The 22,785-nt window shown below is 43.4% G+C and overlaps 2 protein-coding genes across 2 annotated transcripts; both read left to right on the plus strand.

Moving 5' to 3' along the window:
- The first annotated feature begins 6,516 nt into the window (after window positions 1-6,516).
- MGP (matrix Gla protein) lies at window positions 6,517-12,646 on the plus strand. Its single transcript, XM_027680828.1, has 5 exons — window positions 6,517-6,601; window positions 9,234-9,383; window positions 10,149-10,184; window positions 11,315-11,390; window positions 12,269-12,646. Exons 2-5 carry the CDS (start codon window positions 9,323-9,325, stop codon window positions 12,405-12,407), a joined length of 312 nt encoding a protein of 103 aa, XP_027536629.1. The 5' UTR covers window positions 6,517-6,601; window positions 9,234-9,322; the 3' UTR covers window positions 12,408-12,646.
- Window positions 12,647-15,296: 2,650 nt separating this feature from the next.
- On the plus strand, window positions 15,297-22,254 carry LOC113965941 (osteocalcin-like). The gene is made up of 4 exons (XM_027680033.1): window positions 15,297-15,440; window positions 17,318-17,353; window positions 19,192-19,261; window positions 20,846-22,254. The coding sequence occupies exons 1-4, from the start codon at window positions 15,374-15,376 to the stop codon at window positions 20,973-20,975; spliced, it is 303 nt and encodes a 100-aa protein (XP_027535834.1). The 5' UTR covers window positions 15,297-15,373; the 3' UTR covers window positions 20,976-22,254.
- Window positions 22,255-22,785: the final 531 nt, after the last annotated feature.

The raw sequence follows: 22,785 nt of genomic DNA on the forward strand, positions 1-22,785 counted from the left end.
TGTATTTTGCTGATAAATGTACAGTAATGTTTTCCAGTGCAGGCATGGATATAGGTGGGAGACAGTGAGAATAGAAATCCCAAATAATACAATCTGGTTGGTGACAGGAAGTATTGTAAGCAGATCCTATTACTGGAACAGAGTGAGGAAAGCATTAGTTATAACCCAGGAAGGACAAAAGTGTCTTTGTTGACAAGAATATTTTAAAAAAGAATCTTAAAAAAGAATCTTTTAAAAAAGATTCTACCATTGAAAAAGCTCTATGCAGCTTCTAGAATTGATACATGCTTTAAGTCATATGTATGCTTTTATGCGATTTTTGACACCTATATTGAGTCTTAACATGACATCCTTTATCACGGATGTAGAGAAAAAAAGATAATTTCAGCAGAACAGACCCAAACTAGCTTTGACCAAGCAAGTGAAGGAAAATGTTGAATCCAAAAGTGTCACCTCATGCCTGCAGCGCTGGAGTCACTCTTTTTCTTATACATCTGTCCTGGGTTTCCTTCCACTGCCTGGCTAAAAAGACAAGACAAAAGGGAAAGAGCTCTGCTGGGATTTTAGTGATCTGCTAATCCAGGTGCCATCAACATGTGCTGTTGTTATATCCCTTCTTATGCCTGCCTTCCTAGTGCTTCCACACCCAGAACTCTTCTTTGTTCTCCATTTATACTTTTTTTATAATTTCCTTTATAATTTAAAGGAATTTATGACCATTAATGACAAATATCCCTGGCAAAGTTGTGACTTCTGGAGTCCAGTACCATTTTAGGAAGAAGGAAAAACTAATCTAAAAGATCTGATTTATCATAGAATCATAGAGTATACTGAGTTGGAAAGGACTCATCAGGATCATTGAGTCCAACTCCTGGCCCTGCGCAGGACACCAGAGGAATCACACCATGTGCCTGAAAGCATTGTCCAAATGCTTCTTGAGTTCCTTTTATCTTTCCTTCTCCTTTTAAAATTCTTTCCCGCTTTATGAGAACACAAAATTTCTGGGTACAAATAATCAGTTGTGAAGTTTAATACAAATAAACAATAAGTACATATCCAAACAGCATATAATTACTGTGTGAAATTCATTGCTAAGGAAGGTCGTCAAGTTGAATGGTTTGACTAGCATGTGATGTTAGCAACATTAATATAATTTGTAGTTATGCACAGGAGGATAAGAGTAGTCAGATTTAATGCTTCAAGAAATAAGAATGTCTTTCTTCTTGCCACAAACAGCATTTCATAATTAGCTGGGTATTGTGCATTTCCCCCCACCCCCTAGCATTCCTTTTTACTCTATCAGATATGGACAACAGAGGCCAAGACCAGGGGCTTGATGTGTCACAGAAAAAGTTATTTACTTACTAGAGACAAAATTTATGATCCTTTAGATACTGAACTCGAGATAGAACAGAGAAACATATATAATACTGCAGGGATGCTTGTAAATATTTCAGTGGCATCCTGCATTCAAGACAGACAGAACACAAATATTACAGTCCAATCTTGGCTTCAAAAGGGCAGGCAGATTTGGGATCTAAGATGCTATCAAAGTTTGTGCTGAAAAAAAAGAGGCACTACTGTTATTTTTTTATTTACCAGATGGATAAGAAGAGTGCAACCACAGCTGCTTTCTTATCTCTCTACATGTCTGTACAGGAAATAAGGCGGGTAAATCTCATCTGATCCCAAAGAATAAGTCAGGTCAGGACATTTTTGTGTTCATGTGGTGAAGCAAGGGAAATGAGAGTGGAAAAAAAAGAGAGATTTCTGCTCCCCTTTCCCATAAGAGTACAACCCAGAAGCATGCTCTGTTTATATGAAGTTCGAACTTTTGGCTTGCTCAGTTTTTCTTAGGATACCTGAAGTACAAGCAATTCTAGTTACTTAGATGGGTTATTTAATCCCTACACAAGAGCCTCTCCCAATTTTTTCAACATCCAAATAATATTAACATTATCCTGTGTCTTCCTTCCTTTCCAGACTGAAAGAGAAATATGCTGATCAGTGTATGTGAGCATGTGTGCGTGGGTGTAGGTGAAGCCAAAGGAAGCAGCAGAGTTAGCTCTTAGCCCAGAATGTTTTGGTTACTTTATTCAGTGAACTGAATAACCTTGGTCTGGCTTCTGTGAAATTTTAGTCTTCTGTGCTCATGAACTTCCTATTACCAGTAATCTTTTTTCATTGTTTCAGCTGAACACAGCTGTTCTGGGAAGTCCTGGCCAAACAGAGATAGTCTTTAAAGTAACTCAGTGACATCCCATGAAGGGCGCTGAGTATTGGAATTGAAGGCTTGAGCCAGGCTCACTTTTTTGCAGCAAGCAGAAATGGAGAGCAATGAGCTTCCATTAGGCTGTACTGCTGACTCCAAATACTCCTGTATTCATCCCCAGTCTGTGACTTTTCTAGGATATTGGACTTCATTTTGAAGTCTGATGGATTACAAGGAGTAACTTTGAGGGTCACAACTGCACAGACCATGGCTGTGAGGTCGTATCTGGACACTAATCTCTGAATTTCAGTTGATTAATCATCTGCCACCAACAACATAATACAGTGGCCAAAAAAGTCCCCAGTCTACCTACCAGCCAACGAGCCAAATCTGACAGCTCGCCAACTGTAAATTTCTTTTTATGGTCATGACTCATGTGGAGATAGGACCAAATTCTGTAGGCCAGTGCAGGTGGAAGAAGAATTGTCCTCTCACCCTCTTTGTTCAGGGAGGAAGGATCTGGGCCTCTTTATGGTATTTATTTTCAGTCCTGCTCCTTGACACTGGGGTACTGAGCAACCAGTTGTCCCAGAGCCCAGAGTGACACCCTTCAGGCTGCAGGGGTACTCCACATCCATGGGCAGGAGAAAGTCACTGGAAGTCATTATGTAAGATGGAAAGGGGAACTTCTAAAGTGCACCCTAGCCCAAAATGTTGGAGAAAACAGGAAAGAAAAATAGCTGTGAGCTGGTATGGGAACCTTCCCTACCCACTGTCACTGTCTGTAAGCTTAGATGGTGGTTTTCACAGCACTAAGACTATACATGGATTCACTTTGTTAGAACCAATACATATTTTCACACTGGAAACTGTTATTTTTGCAGAATGTTGTAGTGCTGGGGGCAAAATTTTTCTCAGGGGAAAGGTCAAGACAGGTTTCAAATATATGTGTTTAAATATTTTTTGAGGAAAAAACTCACTGCTTACTTTTTATGGAATTATTTTTTTCCCCATCCCCACCACTTATCTATTATGAAATTACTCTCTTCTCCCCATCCCACCATGGAAATGGAAACTAATAATTTCAGTTATTTTGCAAATAATGTTCGATTGCTGTGAAACTAGATTTCTCCTGTTTATGTGCTTCCCCTTTCTCTTAACCTTCGGAAATTTTTCAATCTGTTCTTGAAATGTGTCTTTCCCAGGTTGAACTAGCATTTGAACTAGTTTTAGGGTTAATTTCGGGTAGCTGAGTAAGTTTGCTGCCAGAACTAACACACGTTCAGATATGTATATCGAGTTCTTTAAATGTCTGAAATGTGTTCTGTTTATTTTTATTTTATAGTCTTTTGACTAGCTTCTGTGTTTAAAAGACATCTCTCTTTCTAAAGCTTAGTGTCAGTATGCTAGTTTTCAGCACGATTTATTCCATGAGGTTGTTGACTTTAATTAGATTGTGGATACTTGGACACTCTTACTTAATGGCTCAATTATACTTTCTTCTTGGATCAGTTCCGAGGTATTACTTAGGACCAAATGAAAAAATAAAAATAAAATCTTGTTTTCTCATGTGCTGTAGAACTAGTTGTTCTAAAAAGCACTTGTTTGTCATGTTGAGAAATCTCTTCCTAAGCCATAGACCATGTGGTTGCTGACTAACTTCCATCCTGAAACACAGGAGCAAGCTTGAAAAGGACTGTCCAGATTGATGAGTCCAGTTATTTGTTACTCCAGACAACCTGGGTTTGGAAACCCTGCTCTGTTGCAGAGCTGATAGGGTTTATTCCTTTACTGTAGTGCTCAGCAACTCTGCTGAAGTCTTCCTATCACGAGCTGGGCACTGGGTGAGGGACACATAGATATGGATCATGGCCCTAAAGACACAGAGTCTGAAAATGAGATTTATCCTAATCATGAGAGCTGTGGACTCTGAAACAGCCCCTGGAGGGGTACTGGAAACAGAATGTAATTGCTAGTTCATTGTCCTGCTGGAAAAGCCCAGGGGTGGAGAGGCTTGGTGCTTCCCACAGGCTACGGTCTGTCATTTTGGGTGTGAGCGCAAACCACCTTGTCTTGTTAGTCCTCATCTATAGCACTTCCCACTGGAATTATTCTTCCGTGAACAAAGGTGACCTGGGCCATACAGAGGGATCCTGCGTAAATTATCCAATGGCACTAATAGATGCCCATCTCTGCAGGCACATTCTCAGTAGACATATCAGAATCATATTCTGTCGTCAACTTTATGATTGTTGGTTCATAGTTGTTCCTTTTATTAACTCTTTACTTTCAGTTTTTGAGCTTTTAATTTACAGCAGGATTCTTTCTGCTAATCCCAATAGAAGACCTTGCCTTTGTGCTGTTGCATATTATCCTGTTTCTGTTATTGGAGCTTTCAAGGTCCTCCTTTTCATCCTGCATAAGCTCTCATGCCTCCTTTTCACTGCTGTTGCTTTCTTGCTTTGTGTTATTGACAAAACTCCTCAACAAGTATTCCTTTTTAAAGCCAGCCATGAATGGAAGTATTCAGTAAAACTAGTCCCAAGAGAAACTAAATTAGTAGTTTCTCAACATTTCTCTTTTTCACTGCTTAAGCTTCCACCCCATTTGTCTGGTTCCTTACCATCTCACGGTTTTGGCTTTAATGCCCATTTTCTCCAACTTAACTAAAAGTTTGTCAGATGGCACTGGGGCCAAAGGTTTACCAGTACCTATATAGATGAGGGTGACCAGATCTGATCTCTTTCAGGGTGCAGCATGTCGTAGGGCCGAATATTCAGATGACCCTGAAGGGTAGTAGATTAGGGCAAGAAATGTCCTCCTGTTTGCACTGCTTTGCAGAAGTGGTTCATGACTAAGTGTCCTATACCTTGGAAACAGTTCAAGGTTGATGTTCTCAGGCTCTGAGGACCAATAGCTGCTTGTGCAAGGACACGAGTAACATGGTACCTTTTTGCCACAGAGAAGTCTGAACTTTCCCCAGACTCACAGAGCACTGTAGGAGTTAAAGAGACGACCCTTGAACTGGAGTTCCTCACTGTTCTCTGTCCAAACATTTGGAGGTTCTTTAACTCCATGCATATGGCATCATTTTCATTTTGCAACTGAGACTGCACATCAGGCCACACTTGATCTTTTTCTGGACCAGGCAAGCCATACTCACCAGCTGTTCAATTAATGAATAATGTGATGGGTTTTCTTTCTTAACTTCCCAAACCACTAATTCTGCAGCCGGTCATCCCTCCATTAGATGTTACAATGAAATTCTTTGCTGTGAGGGTGGAGAGATGCTGAAAGGTGTTGCCCAGAGAAGTTGTGAATACCCAAAGACCAGGGTCTTGTGCTGTCTGGATGGGGCTTTGAGCAACCTGAGCTAGTGTAAGGTGTCCCTACCCATGGCAGAGGAGTTGGAACTAGATGATCTGTAAGGTCCCTTCCAACCCAAACCATGCTATGATTCTATGATTGCACCTCTGCTGAGCTCAGGCCCTCAGTCTATGCCTACCCTTACTTAGGGACTGGGCCTGCCAGCACCTTTGCTGAGCGTGCACCAGGCATGGATTTCTGCTGAGGGAGGGAGCACTGCTGCTGGTTGCTACTCTCATGGGTTCAGCATCCCAGTGTGGTGCCTGTGTGCTCTACACGCACCATGTGCTAGGTGGTGCAGACAGGATCAGAAGCCCAGTAGTCCTGTCCAACAAGTACATGTCCTAGGTTGTCCAGCACCGTTATGGGCCTGGTGTGAACTGAGAGGGTGCATCTCAAGGGTTAAGTTTGTGTAAGCCAACTCACAGGGTTTTGTCACTTCGGGGTTTTCAGAGCTACCTCCAAAAGCAGACACCTTTGTTATGTGAATTTTCAGACTGACATTAGCCTGCCACTAAGAGAGGGGATCAGACAGTTGTAAAAGCAGCATGAAGAGAGGGGGAGAAGGCTTCTGGCTTCCTGTTCCCTGTGGAAGAACAGGTACCCTGGCTAGCAGCATGGCTTGAGTTTAGAGCACAGAAGGGGAGGAGGGAGTGGAAGAGGGAGGGTCTTGCAGCAAAAAGGGAGACTGGAGCTTGTTCTCAGATCTCTGTCCACTCATTGTTCCTAGGCACAGAAAGGTAACCTGGATGTGGCTGTGCCCCCACTAGTCCCTGGTGTCTGCTCTGGCTCTCTCCCTCTTGGCTCAGTTCCTTGAGGTTGTTGGTTTCCTGGCTGTGAGCAGAAGGTATTTCTGATGGAGAAGGTGGTACCCTTGGGGGTGGATCAAGAGTGGGAGAGGGGAGGAGTCACTGATTAATGCTAATAAATAAAAGGTCCCTTTTCTTCAGTCCAGAGTTCAGGACACCAGAAGAGCTGCACCGTCAGACAAGAGCTGCAGGCTGGCAGGGAAGCAACACCTTAGTGAGTATGCAGGGACCGCCTTGCTTTTACTGGACAGCTGCTTGTTATTATTGCCTTGCTGGTGCTTCACAGCTGCAAAATGTTAGGAGTGGTTGCTAAGGCATGTGCATAACGTTGTGAGTCTCCAATCCAGCAGTAGACAGATCAGGGCTGCTTTTTTGATCCCCCCCTTTATTTATGGGAATGAGGAGATTTCCCTGGCATGTGCAGGTGATTCGTCTTAGCTCCCTTCTCTATTTCTAATCAGTGGCTGCTTCTAGAAAGCAGAGGGATTGGGCTCACTGTCTTGCATAGTGTGTTACCTCTGGGGCAGCCCACTGTTGCTGGGGAGGGGAGATGTGTACTGGGGAAGTATGGAGTGCAGGGAGAGTATAAAGGAGATGTACTTTTGCAAGAGAAAGCATTCCCCGAAGGAGAATTGTTGGTATAGGGCTGTGTAGCTGGCATGTTCACCCTTGAAAAATGTATTGCCTCTGTGGTGAAAAATGAAACATTTGGGTTAAAGTGGTGTTTGTGGCTCTTCTCCTGTGGTTGATGCAGGGCATGCTCCAGGCATTCTGGGATTAGCATCCTCTGAAATGGGAACAGAGTCTTCCAGGGAGCAGAGAGCTCTGCCTTGAGTAAAGATAAATAAAGAGGGTTTGGCTGGAAAGCATGTTGGAGTTTCCCATTGTGCAGCCTCACCTTCATTCCAAAGTACTCCCAGCATCTCCCTCTCTGTGCCCCACTGTTTTCCCACTGGGGACCCTCCTCCAGTTTCTCCCTCAAATCTCCCTTTCTTAGTAGCTCCTGTACAAGACACTTGGGAAACCTATAAAATCCACATTCAACACTAAGTCCAAAACTATGAGCTCTAAGGAATGAAAACAATCACAGCGCAGAGGTTTTCCTTGAAGAGGCTGGAGTGGCAGGGCATGGAAGGGCAGCATAAATGTCTCGGTTCCCTTCTGACCTTTTGTGTATAGCAGACATGTTTTTTTCCCTAGTTTTCCTCCTCATTTCAGGCTAAACATTGATGGCACAGGACTGAGGTGATCTCCACGTGGGATGGGATAACAGGGAAGAAAAGCAATTCTATCTCTTTCATCTGTAGTTGATGACCCTTCTCAATTTCTCTCCCAGAAACCAGAGGCTTCAGAAAAGGGCCATGAGTTTGGCGTTGAAAGGCTAAGTTGTAAATATTAATTTAGTAAGATTAAAAGATTAATCTTTTTCCACTGAATTTTCACTCCTCGCTGGTGAAGGGTTAGGCTCTGGCTAGCTGACCCTGTAGTTCTTGGCTGTGTTACCTGCAGTGTGGTTTCACGGATTGGCCTCTGAATGTAACAGCAGTGACAACAGCAGAGTGGTTTGGGGAGAATGGCCTGCATCCAGAGTGCATTCGCTCTGTACCCTGACAGTGAGAGATCCTGATGCCTGCATGTATACATGGACAAAACAGGTGGTCATCACAGCTTGGATCACACTTGAGAAAGGTTCCTATGCCCGAGGCCCATCCCCAGGCAGTGTGCAGGGTCCCGGCCCCACCACTGCTGTTATGCGAGGGCTGGCAGGCACTGGGTACCCACTTTCCCTCCCCACCTTTCCTCTAGCAAACTACTCCTCTTTGCTTTTCACCCAGCAGGGATGGCCACCTCTGTAATTCCTCCTTTCTTCTTTCACTGCTTTCTATTTTTGCACAGAGCTGCTGGAGAGTTGAACACTCAATATTTTGTCTCTGCTGTCCTTGATATTGGTCCCAGACAAACTCTTTTAGTTGCTTAAAAAGCAAGGTAATGCTCCCAGAGACTGCTGGTCTTGGAGATTTGTCCCAGCTGAAAAGCCTTGCATTGACATCTGATGTCGGTGCCAGGTGGGGCAGGGACTGCTAGTGCTAGACCAGACAGACATCAGTCCTGAGAGATATGGTTACCTCTGCCTCCACCAAGATGTTCTTCCTTGGTCTAGAAATGGAGTGTAGTATCAGTACCACAATGAGAGCCCTCTGAGAGAGAGTTATGGGCGTCAACTTAATGCAAAAATGATGATCCCTTTGGCAGAAGGGATTTGTTTAGGTTGCTGCTTGTTACTCCTGGAGCAATAAAGTAGGAGACAGGAAGGGGCACTAGGATTCTGTTCCTCCTCTGATGACTGGTGGACTGGGATCAGAGCAAGGGCCACTGGAGAGAGGGGGACTGAGGGAAGCAGGAGTGTTTGAAGCCTCAGTCTCCACATCTCCATCAGCAAAGCTGACAAAACAGTTTGGGCTGGCTCTATCCAGATGGAATATGGTGGGGACAAAGAGGGCAGATCAGAGGAAAAATTAGAAAGGCAAACATTTGCATTTGGGATCAACACACACCTCTGCCTTTGGACCCCTGGCAGTCTCTGAAATTCCTTTCCTGAAATTCCAAAAGCAGGCCAGCTTTTATGAGTATGGAGTGTTAGTGACATGTTTGTCTCTGGATTATGGCCCCAAGCCCTGAACTGGGAGAGGAAGGGGGCATGCATACCCAAAGCTTGATTCAATCTACTAATAGAGGATATGGCTCCATAGAGAGTGTACCAGCTAGCCATCGTCTTGCCCAGGCTCTTTCATAGGCCCCCTCCTAACTATGTTTTCTTAATAAACATTCCACTGCTAATTTTGCAGTCAGCCCAGGATCTTCAGCTGCCCTCAGTGGGAAGAAAGAAAAAACACAGCAAGAAAGACAGTGAGAGATTCCTCCCTGCACTGGCACAATGCGCACTCTCATCATCCTTACGTTTCTGGCTGTCTTGGTGATGACTGCCACTTGCTATGGTAGGTGACCTTCATTGCTGGGTAGAATGATAACTCCAAACCTGCAGATATTTTTTCGTTCTGTTCAGATCTTTGTTATGTAACTTTGTGTCTTCTTTTCTCTCAATCTCTTGCCTGCTTTGTTGCCCTTGCGTCAGATCCTCCTATTCCTGATCCAGAGCTGTCAGCTCCAGTCACTGGGATTTGTGGTCCAGGATGCTTCAGCCCCTTCCTCTCTGTTCCAGCTCACCTCACAGACTGCTCCTCTTTCTGTCCTTTTGTTGTCTGGACTACAATAAGTTATTAGTTATTCCTTGTTAATAGGAAGATTTCCCTTTTTTCTTTTGTAATGTTAGCCCTGTTTTCCTGTGAGGCACACAGTTCTGTACTGGTGGAATTAACGTGCTGCTTTATCCAAGAGTCAAGTGCATTTCACTGTGCTAATCCATTCCCTAAGAACACTTGTAAGCTTTGAAGGTAAGCATGTATCATACCCACTGTAGTGTCAGGAACAGAAGGTGAGGAACCATTCTTGAGAATCAGACTGGATGACCAAGCACAAGTCTGGAAGTCCTGACTAAAACACCATATGGCTCCATATTAAATTCCTGAACACTCTAAACTTGAATAAATTCTAGGTCACACCTCTGATCCCTTCCTCTTCCTTTTAAACAATACCTTAAAACCTGGCTTCTCTGACTTGTGTGTTCTATTGATCTGCAGAGTGTGAAAGACCGATTCCTATCAATACAGTGTCTTACCATGTTTTACTCTTTCTTTCCCCAGAGTCCCATGAGAGCATGGAGTCCCATGAGCATTATTGTAAGACTGCTTTACTGTTTTCTTGGATTTGAAGTGTGCTACAGATGTGCCCAAGATCATTTCCTTGTACTTTACTGTAGGGATTAAACAGGTAGAACCACTCAGCCCTAGGAAACTGAATTTACTGGGAGATGGAGTTTCAGAATAAAAAGGGAGAGAGTTAAAAAAAGACTTCACATATATCAGCACATGTTAATACCACCATTTTGCATTGAATATAGTGCAAATTGGAAAAGAAAATTGGCGAACAGAGCTTAGGTGTCTGTTGCATGTACCAAAACCAGATTATAACTGACACTAGAAAAGGACAGCTCAAAAAGCTCTGGGATGAGCATGGAAAGAGATACTGCAGAAGCCAGTTACAAAATTTATTCTCTCCAAAGGACAAGGAGAGCCTTGCCTAAGCACCTTGGAAGCAGATGGGATGTATGGGTAGGGGGATCCTTCTGCTGGAAGAGAGTGTCACAGGAAAAGCATGAAAGGGTGGAGAGTCTCACTCTGGAACAAGCAATATCCTGGAGAGGTTAGAGAACAGATGGACTGAAACTAAAAAGGAATTTGGACATCTAGAAGAAGGGCCTCACAAAGCAGATATTTAGAAGCACAAAAGCACATGTGCGAGCCAATATCAAAGACATCCACAGACTCCTGAACTCTGCAACAGGACTGTGATGTTTCTCGAAAGTGAAACTTTCAGTAACTGCCTAACCTTGGAGACAGAGAGACTTACTCAGGCCCTTCCTGTTTTTACCTGTAATTTCACTATTCTTGTAATTCTGAGTGTGCTCAGACTTCCCATGGTCTGTGCAGCTTGGTGCCTACCTCTTCGTCGCCAAGCTCCACTTACTTTGAGGAGCTGTGGCAGCAAAATCACAGTAGCATTCCCCTAGGTGACTTGAGTAACAGCAGAGCAAGAGCAGCATGTGCACTTCCATACAGGCTGCACCAACCACAGGGAGAGCCTGTGAACGAACCAGTGGGGGCGACAGGAGGGAATTTAAAAGGTCTTGGGTTTCATTGTGCATGGGAGGGTAGACAAGGAGGCTGTTATAAAGGTGAAAGCTAGCTTTTGTTGCAATCTGTTGTTGAAAAAGTATCTCTCTATCCTGAATAACTCCTTGCCTTCTCAGATCCCTTCATCAATAGGCGAAGGGCCAATGGCTTCATACAAGCTGACACGAGACTAGGAGCCATGACTCAGGAAAGGTATGTTATGGACTAAGGACACTGAAGATGGGAGTGGGGAGAGGTTCCTCCTTGCCAAGCACAGGCTGGTACCAGAAGTGGCAGCCATGGTGACTTCTGAGAAGCCTCAGTCCCTCTCTCAATGTGAGGTATCCCTGAAGTCCCCAGTCCTGGGAGAAGTGAGAATTCAGATAACAGAGAACACGTCCTTTGATTTGGGGACATGTCATATTCTGGGAGGATTCTGATTAATTCTTCTAAAGGAAAAAAACCAACAGAAGGAGAGGAAATGAGTGTGGGATGATCAGAAAGAAAGCTCAGTTTGAGATCTTATTCTAGTCCTCAGATCTCAAGCAGAACTTGCATGACCTTTTCTAAATCACAGGGCCATCTGAGGGCCTCCTTGCCTCCTCTATAAAATATGGATATAGGCAATTTCATTCATCATGCAAGGCTTGTGAAAATTAAGACTGAAGCACAGAAATCATCTCTTAGTGAGGCATGAAAGCAAACCTCCTCAGTACCAGTTGGCCCCTTGCAGGGTGTTTTAGGTCTTTGCTCCCTGTGTGGTTTTGGGGAAGAGCTGAAGGGAGTAGGCTGAGGTAGGCTGCAAAGGGAGGACCCTTCCTCAGGCTGAGGCAGAAGCCATTCCCCTCTCTCTACCACCTCACTTAGCCCTGAAATAAAAGGTTACCTGGGGAGGCAAAACATTCCTGCTGTAGTCACATCACTACCTGGGTGTAGTAAACACAGGAGCTGGTGTGCCAAGATCTTCGTAGCTGGATAATGGACTCTGGTGACAGACCCTTAATCCTGGTTGGGAGTTGTGGTACAGGAAAGGGCTGTAGGTAGATATTTGGGATGACAGCACTTAACCTTCATCTCTCCTACTTTTACAGGATCAGGGAGCGTACTAAGGCACCCCATGAACGTCAGAGGGAGATCTGTGAGGACTACTACCCTTGTGAACTGTACGCTTATCGCCATGGCTATGCTGCTGCTTACAAGCACTATTTTGGGAAGAGGAGGACTAAGTAAAGGATGACCTGCCCCTATCCTGGGGCCTGGAGTCCAGGGTATCCTCCCAAAAAATGCAACGGCTCTGAAACATATTCAGTTGCTTGTGTCCCTGTATGTTATCCTGCCTGCTGCTTCTCTCCCATGTAGCCATGGATTCCTACACTGTGTTAATTAGTGCTGAGCTGATGTAGCAGAGATCAGAGTGAGTTCAGGATGTGGGTGTTTACTACACAATAAATTGCTGGTTTGATACTATCTTCTCATGAGTCACAGTATTTTTAAAGGGGGTGTGTAATTTTCCATGAAGAAGCTGAGTTTGTTTATCATAGATTCTGGGGAAAAAATTACTACCTTGCAATCATAAGAGTTTGAAAGGATCTACAGTGTTTTTGTTGCGGGGTCTACAAGTTGCTTCTTTCAGAAGTCACTGGCCAATCTCAGCTCCCAATCTTAAGACATCTTATAATGCTATGGTGTTCAGAAGGCACTTTTTGAAAATTAAATCTGTAATGTCTTTCATCAGTTGGGAAAACAAAACTTAGAAGGTACCTATTTAATCTTAAAAACAAAGTTAGAGTGAGGGTTGGTGACAGAAAATGCCTGTAAGTTTCTTCTTGTTTATCCAGTTACCATCAGGTCATGATGTAGGGTACTCCTGTAGAAAGGAGTGTGTGGTTCAGACTTAACTTTTTGCAATCCCCTTTCAAAACCCTTACTTCCACTTGGAATGATTCTGGTAGCACTAGAAAGCTGCTGAAACCAAAGGTGGAGAGGGGTCTTGGTGGCAAACAAACAAATAAAAGAAACCCAGGTTTTGGGGTCAGGCCCAATTTTGTTTGTAAAGAACAATTTAATTTTACCGTTCACAAATCATTTGAAAGCAAGATGTGTTAACCCTGTGCACTTGTTACTGAGCACCTCCTGCACCACTGAGGAGTGAGCATGACTGCAGTTGGGTTGTCACCACCACCATCACCAGGGCACATTGCAGAGCCTGTCCCCAGACTAAACAGCACCAGTGCTGACATGCCCAAGAATTCAATACTGTTCTGGGCTGGTCAGCAGCCACAGCAGCTGGGACACTCCTTGGTGTGTGATGTGTAGGGGACATAACATCTATCTTAGCTCAGCACAGATGGTTTGAACATTTACAACTCCAGGCTCACAGGCACCTGCAAATTATAGAAGTGGGAAAGGTTCACGGCATGCTATCAAAGGCTATGAGGTATAAAGTATCAAGTTGTTGACTAATCTGTGAAATAAAGTCTAGAGCCAAATCTACCTGGCACATTAGAAATCTTCTTCCAAAATATACCTCAGAGCTTTGCCAGCTTTGAAATTGAACCTTTGGAAAGAAATGTGATTGATTTATTTATTGAAAACCCTTCTGATAGGAAACTCCATCCTGCCAGTTGCTAAAGTTTTGTCCAGGGGAAAAAGTGAGAGATAAATGCGTTTAAGGAAAAAAAACTATTTGGATTAGGTATATTCACACCCACGCTTGCTCTGCATGTTCCCAAGGAAGTAAATCTTATGATCACCAACTGGAGCAAACTTGCATACCCTAAAATCAACAAGTCTGCAGTGTCTGGGTTTGACTTGACACTGTGACACTACCAAAACAGAAGACACAGGGCTAGTGCTGTCTGAGTCTGTGTCCAGAAATATCTTGTGATTCCAACCTCCAGTTAAGCAGTATAAATATTGAATAATACCAGAGATTTCTGTGGGATTTCATTAGTGTGAGCAACAACCTAACAGTTTTAAGAGACTACATGCCGGTTAGAAAGCTTGGGAAAAGCTGGGAGGACAAATAAAGCTGTTTGGATTACTAGAATTGTATATTTATTTATATTATTTCAAGTATTCATCTGGAAGCATAATTTTCCTAGAATACCTATTATTTTTAGATATTTATTTATTTTTAAACGGTTGCTCTTTTGCTGGAATAATATATGTACAACAACTTTTGCTGGAAGTTGTTAGTATATATATTCATCTTTCCTGGGCTGTAGAGAAGTTAACTTTGTTTTTTTTAATCCTGAAAATTCTGTAAGATAAAAGACAGTGTTTCTAATAATTGGCAAAATCCCTAATGGCTCTGACTGCCCTTGGCAGCCTTTTAAACTGTACTTCTATAACCCTTGGAAACATCCCCTGCACATGGGTCTGAGGAGGACTGGATAGAAAGTGGAGGAAGATTATGATTCCTGTGCTGTTTGTGGGACATGGCTTTGGGAACTTGGATAGTGGGTTTGGGAGTGTGCGGTCATTGATAGATAGGCTGTAGAAGAGCCCATGCAAGGCTCTTGATGTACCAAGCAACTTTAACCACTCAAATCCTGAAGAATAAAACACTTTTAGAGTCTAAATGTTTATTTGATTTTTAGACAAGAAAAGCCAAAATAAAGCTTTGAAACTAGGAAGATTTCCAGGAAGAAAAAAAAGGCCCTCCCTCAAACTAGCTTCCAAAGTTCCCAACAATCATCTCTCCAAAGTGATTTGGTGAAATTGTGAAACTCTCTGAGAAACTAATGTGTTTGCCCTATGCAAACTGTTTTACAAGTTTCTTTACCTTCAGGGGAATGAGTCAAGGTGGGGTGGGGAAAAGGATCACCACCGGGTGTGCCTGGTACCTCTCCTGCCTTTCCAACACAACTGAATGACTTTGAAGTTTATAAGAAAGATGACTTTCTTAAATCCAGTTGTTTTTCTTCAACGGTCCCATTCAAAACCTCTGATAAAATCTTCTGGAAATGCCCCAAGTCGTGAGATGGATGTCAAAATGACTGCCAGGATCCAGTATCCCCTGGCCCAAAGGACGGGCTTTGTTTTGGAGTGCAGACACAGGAACACAAGCCAGATCCTTGATCTTTCCAAGCAATCACAGGATATAAACTGCTGCCCAAAAGCAAGCCACGGAGAACTTCAGTAACCTCCAGGAAAACTCTGAGGTTTGGGAGACTAGCACAGCCAAAGAAGACATGAGGACTCTGCTGGCACTGCTGATTGTGACTCTGGCCCTGGCAGCACTCTGTTGTTGCGAGAAAGGTAAGGGGACGTCTTCCCAGGAAGGCTCTTTAGATCACTGCTCAACCCTGCAACTTGCCACCAGCCTCCCTTTAGTCTGGGAGAGACAGACAGCTTTGGCGGGGGGAGGAGATGTACCACCAGTCATTGCACAACTTCAGATCTCTGCTAGAGGGACAGAGTCAGGGATGAGAGAGGGCTTGGGAACAGAGAGACCCATCCTTTGCCAGACACTTTCTTCCACTGGTCAACAGTCACTCACCCCCCACCTCAGTTGCTTAGTGAATTGCAGCAGAGAACTTGAACATTTTAATATGTTTAAGAATTAAACAGGTTTATCATTTGGGTGAAGTGGCAAAGGTATGCTGGATGCTCACTTTTGAGTAAGGCGGTTGAACTGTAGGCAGATTTGTGTCAGCCATAGGGAGAGGGATTTTGTGCCTTGCCAGTCCTGGAGTGCTGTAGGATCACAGAGATAGGCACCAAGTCAAGCTTCCCCCTGCAGGTAAATGTGGATGCGGAGAATTGGAGGGAAATACACCTTCCTATTCCTGTTTAAAACACAGGGAGTTGTCCCACTGAAATGAGCACATCTCATTTGAAGGGGATTTAGTGATGGTGACTGGATGATGAAAAGATAGTAATGTAGTGGCAGCTCTATAATTGATGAAGAGAGAGGGAAGAGGGGAAAGATCTGAAAAATGAGTGCTTTCCTTTACATCAAGAAATGAAGCTGATCAGGAGAGAGGTCTGTGTTTTCCCATATTACCTCAGATTTAAATTCTGTTCACTCCTTGGCATTGATATGTCATGATTCAATTCTGGCAAATATATTTTTTTAATCAGAGTTTTTCTTCTGTCAGTGTCTTTCCTACTTTTTCACTCGAGTATATATCTGCCTTTTTTTAGTCATTATTATATTCCAGAATGCTTAATGGCCTAGGAGTAACTCCTAATTTTATTTTATTTTAAATCAAAGGAGTGCATACATTGCTTAAAAATAGAACTACACATAACACTTTTCACACAAATTTTTTGTTTTGTTTTTGGCTTTTTTTTAGTGTGGGGTTTTTTTTGTTGGTTTTTTTGTGGGTTTTTTTGTTTGTTTTTTTTAGTCTCTAGAGTCCTCTTTCTGCCCATAAATACACTTGTGCCAAATACCTGGTAACTTGGGTGGAACTGACGCTGTCAAAAAAAGATATGGTGAAATAGTGAAAGAAAAAAAATTGCGAAATAGGGCAGTATGTGAGACCCCAGGTTAGGAGCTCTTAGAGGATGCTTTTCTTGGATGTTTGCAGGGGGCATCAAGGATTAAGATCAGGACTGAACACAGAAATATTGTGTGTAAATTGCTCTTGAGAGGGCTGGTGAGCCAGGTACCTCAACCTTGTGCCAGAAAGCTGTGAGGACAGAGTTGTTGCTAATTTTTGGATCTATTTCTCTTCTCTATCAATGGCTTGTGATTTCCCCCCAGAGGAAATGTATCTTTCCAAAGATAGAGGAGACACTAAGCTATATTCATGTTCTGTCCAAATTTGGGGTTTGTTCAAATGGTCCCTTAGTTCTAGTTGTCCCTACTCTTAGCAAGGGTGGGAAGGGTGAAGGAGGAAGGTCTTCCTCCTCCTTCCACAGTGACGTCTGTTGTGTCATTTAACCTGTCTCAGAGGAAGTTGAAATTAAACAAATCCAGACATAATGGATTAATTTTGCCATTATGGTGGGTGTTAATAAATGGTGGGTGTTAATAAAACCCTTTTGGGAGAAACAGACCTTCTAGGTAAGTGGGGGGAGCTGGACCCAGCTAGTCGGTGGTAGGATTCAGTTACAGAGTACAGCAGAGGAGGATAGTCTAAATCAGCCCAAGCAGACTCTTTTCTCTCTGTCTGTCTGTCTTCCAGATCCCAAAGAGCCTTCAGGATCTCTCAGCGCTGACAGTGAGTATATCATTGTGACTGGTGCTCAGCCCTATTCTACTGCATCTGCCTCCTTTTCTTCCTTTGACAGGTTCAAAGGCTGAACAAGAACCATGCTGAGTCCCTCCAGCTGTTCTCTTTTTGCTCCCTGAGTGCTGCAGTCCCCGAGGTGCAGCAAACAGGGGGGCTGCCTTTCACATATGAGCAGGTGACACAAGGGAGGTCAGTGTCCCTGCAGGCTAGCATTGCTCCGGGTGTGCTAGTGCCATAGCCTGCATCTCCACAACCCCTGAGCAATCCCCTGGCAGCACATGAGTTCTGCAGCTTGTTAGCAGCTGGATGCATCTGCCCTCTGTGAAACTGGGTTGTGTTGGTGGAGCAGCATGGCCTGTTACCCTGCTCTGAGCTGGCTTTATAGACCTCTATCCAGAGTGATTGCTGTGTCCCCAGATTGTTGAGATAGCGGAACCTGCCCATGGCAATGGGCTGTGACATCCCTGCCAAATCCCACAACATGAGGGATTTGCAGTTCCTCTCGTCCGTCACCTGGGACATGGGGATTTGCACACCTTGGGATGTTCACAGTTTTTGCAGCAAGCTGATCCTGGCAGAAATCTGTATGGAAAATCCCTTTCATTATCCCCTGACTCTCCTTTCTCACATTTTAAAGGATAACATTGCTGCTGAGGAGCATGAATGCTGGTATTTTTCCAGTGAGCCAATACAAACACAGATTGGGAAAGAGAAAAAAAGAAGTGTAGAGAGTGTTCAGGGAAAGGTGGTGGTTTCTGACAGCTCATTAACTGGCAGTTTCTGTGTAGTCAGTATTTTGATCCAGACTAAACTTCAGCTCACTAGAGAGGGCATACCTCTCACCTCCAAAGAGAAACACAGTCAAACACTTAATGGGGACGAGGGAAGGAACAAACTTCCCCATCTCCCCACGGGCAGAGGTCTTAGATTCTTCTTCCCTCCAGTGACAGCAATGACTGACATTCCAGTTTCCATGCTGAAATGGGTATTGGTGTGCAGCTGCCTGTGTTGCTGCTGTGCCAGCATTTGTGCACACCTCTGCTGGTGTGGGATGATCCCATGGAGCGAGGCTGTGCTGTGATGAGTCCTGGATGGGGATGGGGAATGAAGTGTCTCAACCTAGTGTTTGCGGGGTTCTTCACAGCACCATAGTGTTTGCACAACCATGAATCAAGGGAGCCAACAAGCAACAAGTTACAGCGTGTTAGTGGAGAGCAGAGGCAAATGCTGTCATGGCTGAAAGACCTCTCGTGTTCTCCAGGTCCTGAACACTGGGATCTTGTGTATTTCTCCCTGGGTGATGTTTACTGTCGCTATTTTGTACTCTTTACCTTTTGTGGAACCCTGTACATGTGAGCATTGGTGTTTCTGTCTGTTGCTCATGACTTATTGGAAGCATTTTGAGGTCTGGTTGTTGGTATCCCATATCACTCTCAGTTGAATCACAATATAGAAAGAAAGCCAAAACTCTGAAGTTAAGCAGGCCAGGGAGAGAGGGTGCCATTCTCTTTTCTCATTATTCATATTTTATGCCTTCTGCACATTTGCTGTGGATTCAGATCATGCTGTATGATAAGGGAATGGAGTTTATGACAGAAAAAGCCCTTGCCCCATGGAGATGTGAAGGCTGCAGTGAGGAGAGAGCCCAGCTGTTGGGCTTTGCGTGGATAGTGGGGGGGGGAGAGATGGACAGGCCATTAGAATGGTTTGTAGCAGTCATCTGCTTGTGAAGAGAGTAGACTTTCCATTTTCAGAGGTTAGACTGGTCTCTGTGTTTCATAGACCATGGCCCTGCATCTCTAACCTGCAGTGTTCTCTCTTGGTAGGCGTCAAGATTAAAAAAGAAGTTGCTAATGCCTTTGTGAAGAGGCAGAAGAGATCCAGCCTCTATGAACGGTAATGACTCAGGAGTCAGGCTGAGTGCTGGACTCTGTCCCTGTTCTGAAGAGGGGGCAGGAAGGCAATAGGACGTGACAAAGCATTATTTCATAGTACATCTATGTTATTACCTCCACGCTTTGGAGGAAAAAGGCTGTAGGAGACACTCAGTGATGGATAAATGGTTCTTTTTTCATTAATATCCTTTGGAGAGCTCATAGCTGGACTCCAGTATTCCTCCCAGGGAGAAAGACGGTTCTAGCGGTCTGGGCTAGCCATGGGGACAGAAGGATACAAGTTAGAAGCTGCTATAACCTACAGGGTCATCAGAACCAATTTCCAGGAAAATGAGAATCACAGAACCTTGGTCATTGCCTCTGGCTTCCTGCAAAGGAAGCACAGCTCTGTTGCAGGAATAAGGCTAGATCAGAGTGGCTGTTCTTTCTGAAGCTGTAGATCATACATCTACTTGTGCAGAAATCCCAGACATAAAGATTTGGAGAAATACTAGCTATTTGAAAAATTTGAGGTAATGCAAGGGTGTTCTTCATATATTTCCTAGAAGGGTTTGTTAAGCTACTCTCCCGTGTAGGCCTTTGGAAAAAGAATTTTTTATTCAATCCATCTTTGGACTGGAAGGGTAATGCCATTTTTAGATAATAGAAGATTGGGAGGCTCCATCTGTAGAGGGAAGGATCACAGTATTGTAGCAGAGGAACAGGTTGATGGTGAAACCTGCAGTGATTAAAATCAAGATGAAATTCAGTAGCAGCAACTGTTCTGTCTGTACTGACAACCCCCTTACAGGTGCGGCATTGTAAAAGTAGCTTCTCCTCTAAGCATTAATCAGGAAGGACAGAGGTAGATAGACACCCTGGTGTATTATTTGATGATGAGATAAGGTTGATCCAGAAATATGAATTCGACAACATGCAATGGGGTATTTCTAATACAGAAATAAAGTAAAAATTCACGAGATAGTGGTGGGACTTCTATGATGTTGTGTACAGTCTTCAGGAAAGATTAATCAAACCTGGAAGAGGAGCTAAGAAGGGCATCCAGAGCTGAGACTAAAAGATTTGGGCATGCTTAACTGGCAAAAAAAAAAAAAAATTAGCTGCATGGGGCTAGTGTTGTTGCCTACAACAGAAGTGAGGATGATGAGAGAAAAGTGATTAAGCTAAAGGACAATAATAACTAGTGGGAAAGTGAGTAGAAACTGAACAAAAATAAATGCAATCAGGAAATAAAAAATAAATATGTAATAAAAATAAATAATACTAACAACAAAAAATATTCCTGGGTAGTTGGGGAATGGGATTGAAGGCAAAAAAACCCTCAAACCCTAACTGCTTCTGTGGTCTCCTTTGCTGATAAAACTTGCAGAGCAATTGTTTTAAGCTGGGTTCAATCACTTTTTTTTCCCCAGCATTGATTAAATAGCCTGTTTGTATGTAAGTAGATATTTAACTCAGCATAAGCAATTCCCTGTTGGGGCACCCTGGAGAATCACTCCTTTCATGTCAGTGTCAGGTGTGTGAACCATTTCCAATTGCATTGACTGAATCTGCAGAATGGTATCTCTGTCTTTGTCTACTCCAGGTACTTCGAGTATTATAAAAATCCAATGGAGCAGATGCATGAGCGGTGTGAAAACTATCCCCCCTGTGACTATCTCTCTGACCAAATAGGATTTTCCTTGGCCTACAACCGTTTCTTTGGGAGATACTAAGGATTGGAAGGTCTTTTCATTTGTTTGGCTTGGAACACCCTGAGCCCCACAGGAGAAAGAAGGTTGTGGGTGGAAGGAGGGAAGGGAAGTATCTAAACTGGCATCTACTTCCATTGTCTCTCCTTAACCAGCTGGAATGCAAGGCAGTAATTATCCTACTTGTTGAGCTTACATTAGCTTTCTTCCTTTCATCAAAAAAAGTATCTCTTTAGACATCTCCTGTGATGTTTTGAGCTTCACCGGAAGACTCTGTCTTACCTTCTTCCATCTGAATCCCCAGGACACAATAGGTGAAAAAAATGATGATTGGTCTCAAGAAAATTATTGCATGCCTTAGAAACAAAACTAGACCTCTTATACTTTTCTGAAAAATGCAGGGGGATTATAGAAGAATGTCACAATTATGATGTTGTTACACAAGGTGTGTAAATGTGATGGATCTGATCCTGGGATGCTCACTGGGAGGAAGGAAGAACAGCTGCCTCCTGTTAGAATTACTGGAAAGTTCAGTATTTTCGCATAGTATAATCACACTAAGTATGCATCACAGTAGGATCACTTTGTAGAGATAGAAGTGTGCAAATACTAATGCATAGACAGAAATCAGGTTCTGGTACATTCTTCTGGTTATTCTGTCACAAAATTTGCCCATATGGCAACAACAAAGAAATCCCAACAGGAGTGTTTAAGGAGTGTTTCCTCCTTTTAGATGAGCTCTTCCATTTGTACACGGAATTCAATGACTGTCTGTAAAAAGCAACTTGAAAATCTCTTGTTGTTTGTGGGTTTTCTTAACCAGTTTCTGATGAAACTGAACATACCCAAGCAGAACAAAAAACCAACCTGTTTGTCTCTAGTGCTATAGCATTTATGCTTGAAACTAGAAGTGTCTAAGCAGCTAAAAAAAAAAAAGGTTATGAAATAAACAAAAAGAAATTGATTCAAGAATGGATTGAAGTTGGGTCAGCATTTCATTTATTCAAGACAACTTGTATCTAAATATATATATAATGTATGTGTGTATTTATATACATATTGTCTTCCCTCTACACTACTTCATTCTGTCCTCTGGTATTAATATTATACCTTAGCACTTTCTGCACAGCTTCCTTAATATGCTCTGTCAGCTTTCCTTCCCTGAGAGGTAGATGGCAGATCACACCTCCAAGGACAAGGACTGCTGATCCTCAGGAGACTGACAGAGATCAAGTCTCTGGTTACATGTCAGCTGGTGAAACCATCCTCAGCTGCAGATTGCAATAAACACTGCTTATGTAAAACAGGTCGGTGTGCTGTTTCTCTCTGTTCCTCTGTATAACCTTTACCTGTGGTTAAAGAGGTGCCTGGAAGGTACAGCCTCCTTTTGTGAACCCTGAGAAGCAGGAACTCGGTGCATGGGTCTTCCTCCTCCCCTCCCGTGCCCCAGTGTGAATCAGAAGTGACTACATCGAAATTCAGGTTGTAGTTCCAGCACTCTGTGATGCTGAGGGAAAGGAGGGCCAGGCTTTTCCTGATTCACCATCTACCCAGTTCAGTGTTTTCCTGAAAGACCTAGGCCTGAAGTAAGGACACAGGATAAGTCCACAGAGATGGCTGCCAGCAGGAGTGAGCATCTCGTTTGGCAAGCTGCTACGACTTCTACCAGTTATGCTGATCTTGGCCAAGGAGAAGACACTTAATAAATATCTCTGCATGTCTTGGTCAAACATCTGTGACCTGTGACTGGTTCCTCTATTGGCATAAACTGATGGGGCTTCACTGCTCACAGCAAAATTCTCCTCTGAACACCATCTAGTAAAAATGAACAGAG

Source organism: Neopelma chrysocephalum, unplaced genomic scaffold, assembly GCF_003984885.1.
Source record: "Neopelma chrysocephalum unplaced genomic scaffold, ASM398488v2 Primary Assembly neopelma1_59, whole genome shotgun sequence".
NCBI classification, from domain to species: Eukaryota; Metazoa; Chordata; class Aves; order Passeriformes; family Pipridae; genus Neopelma; species Neopelma chrysocephalum.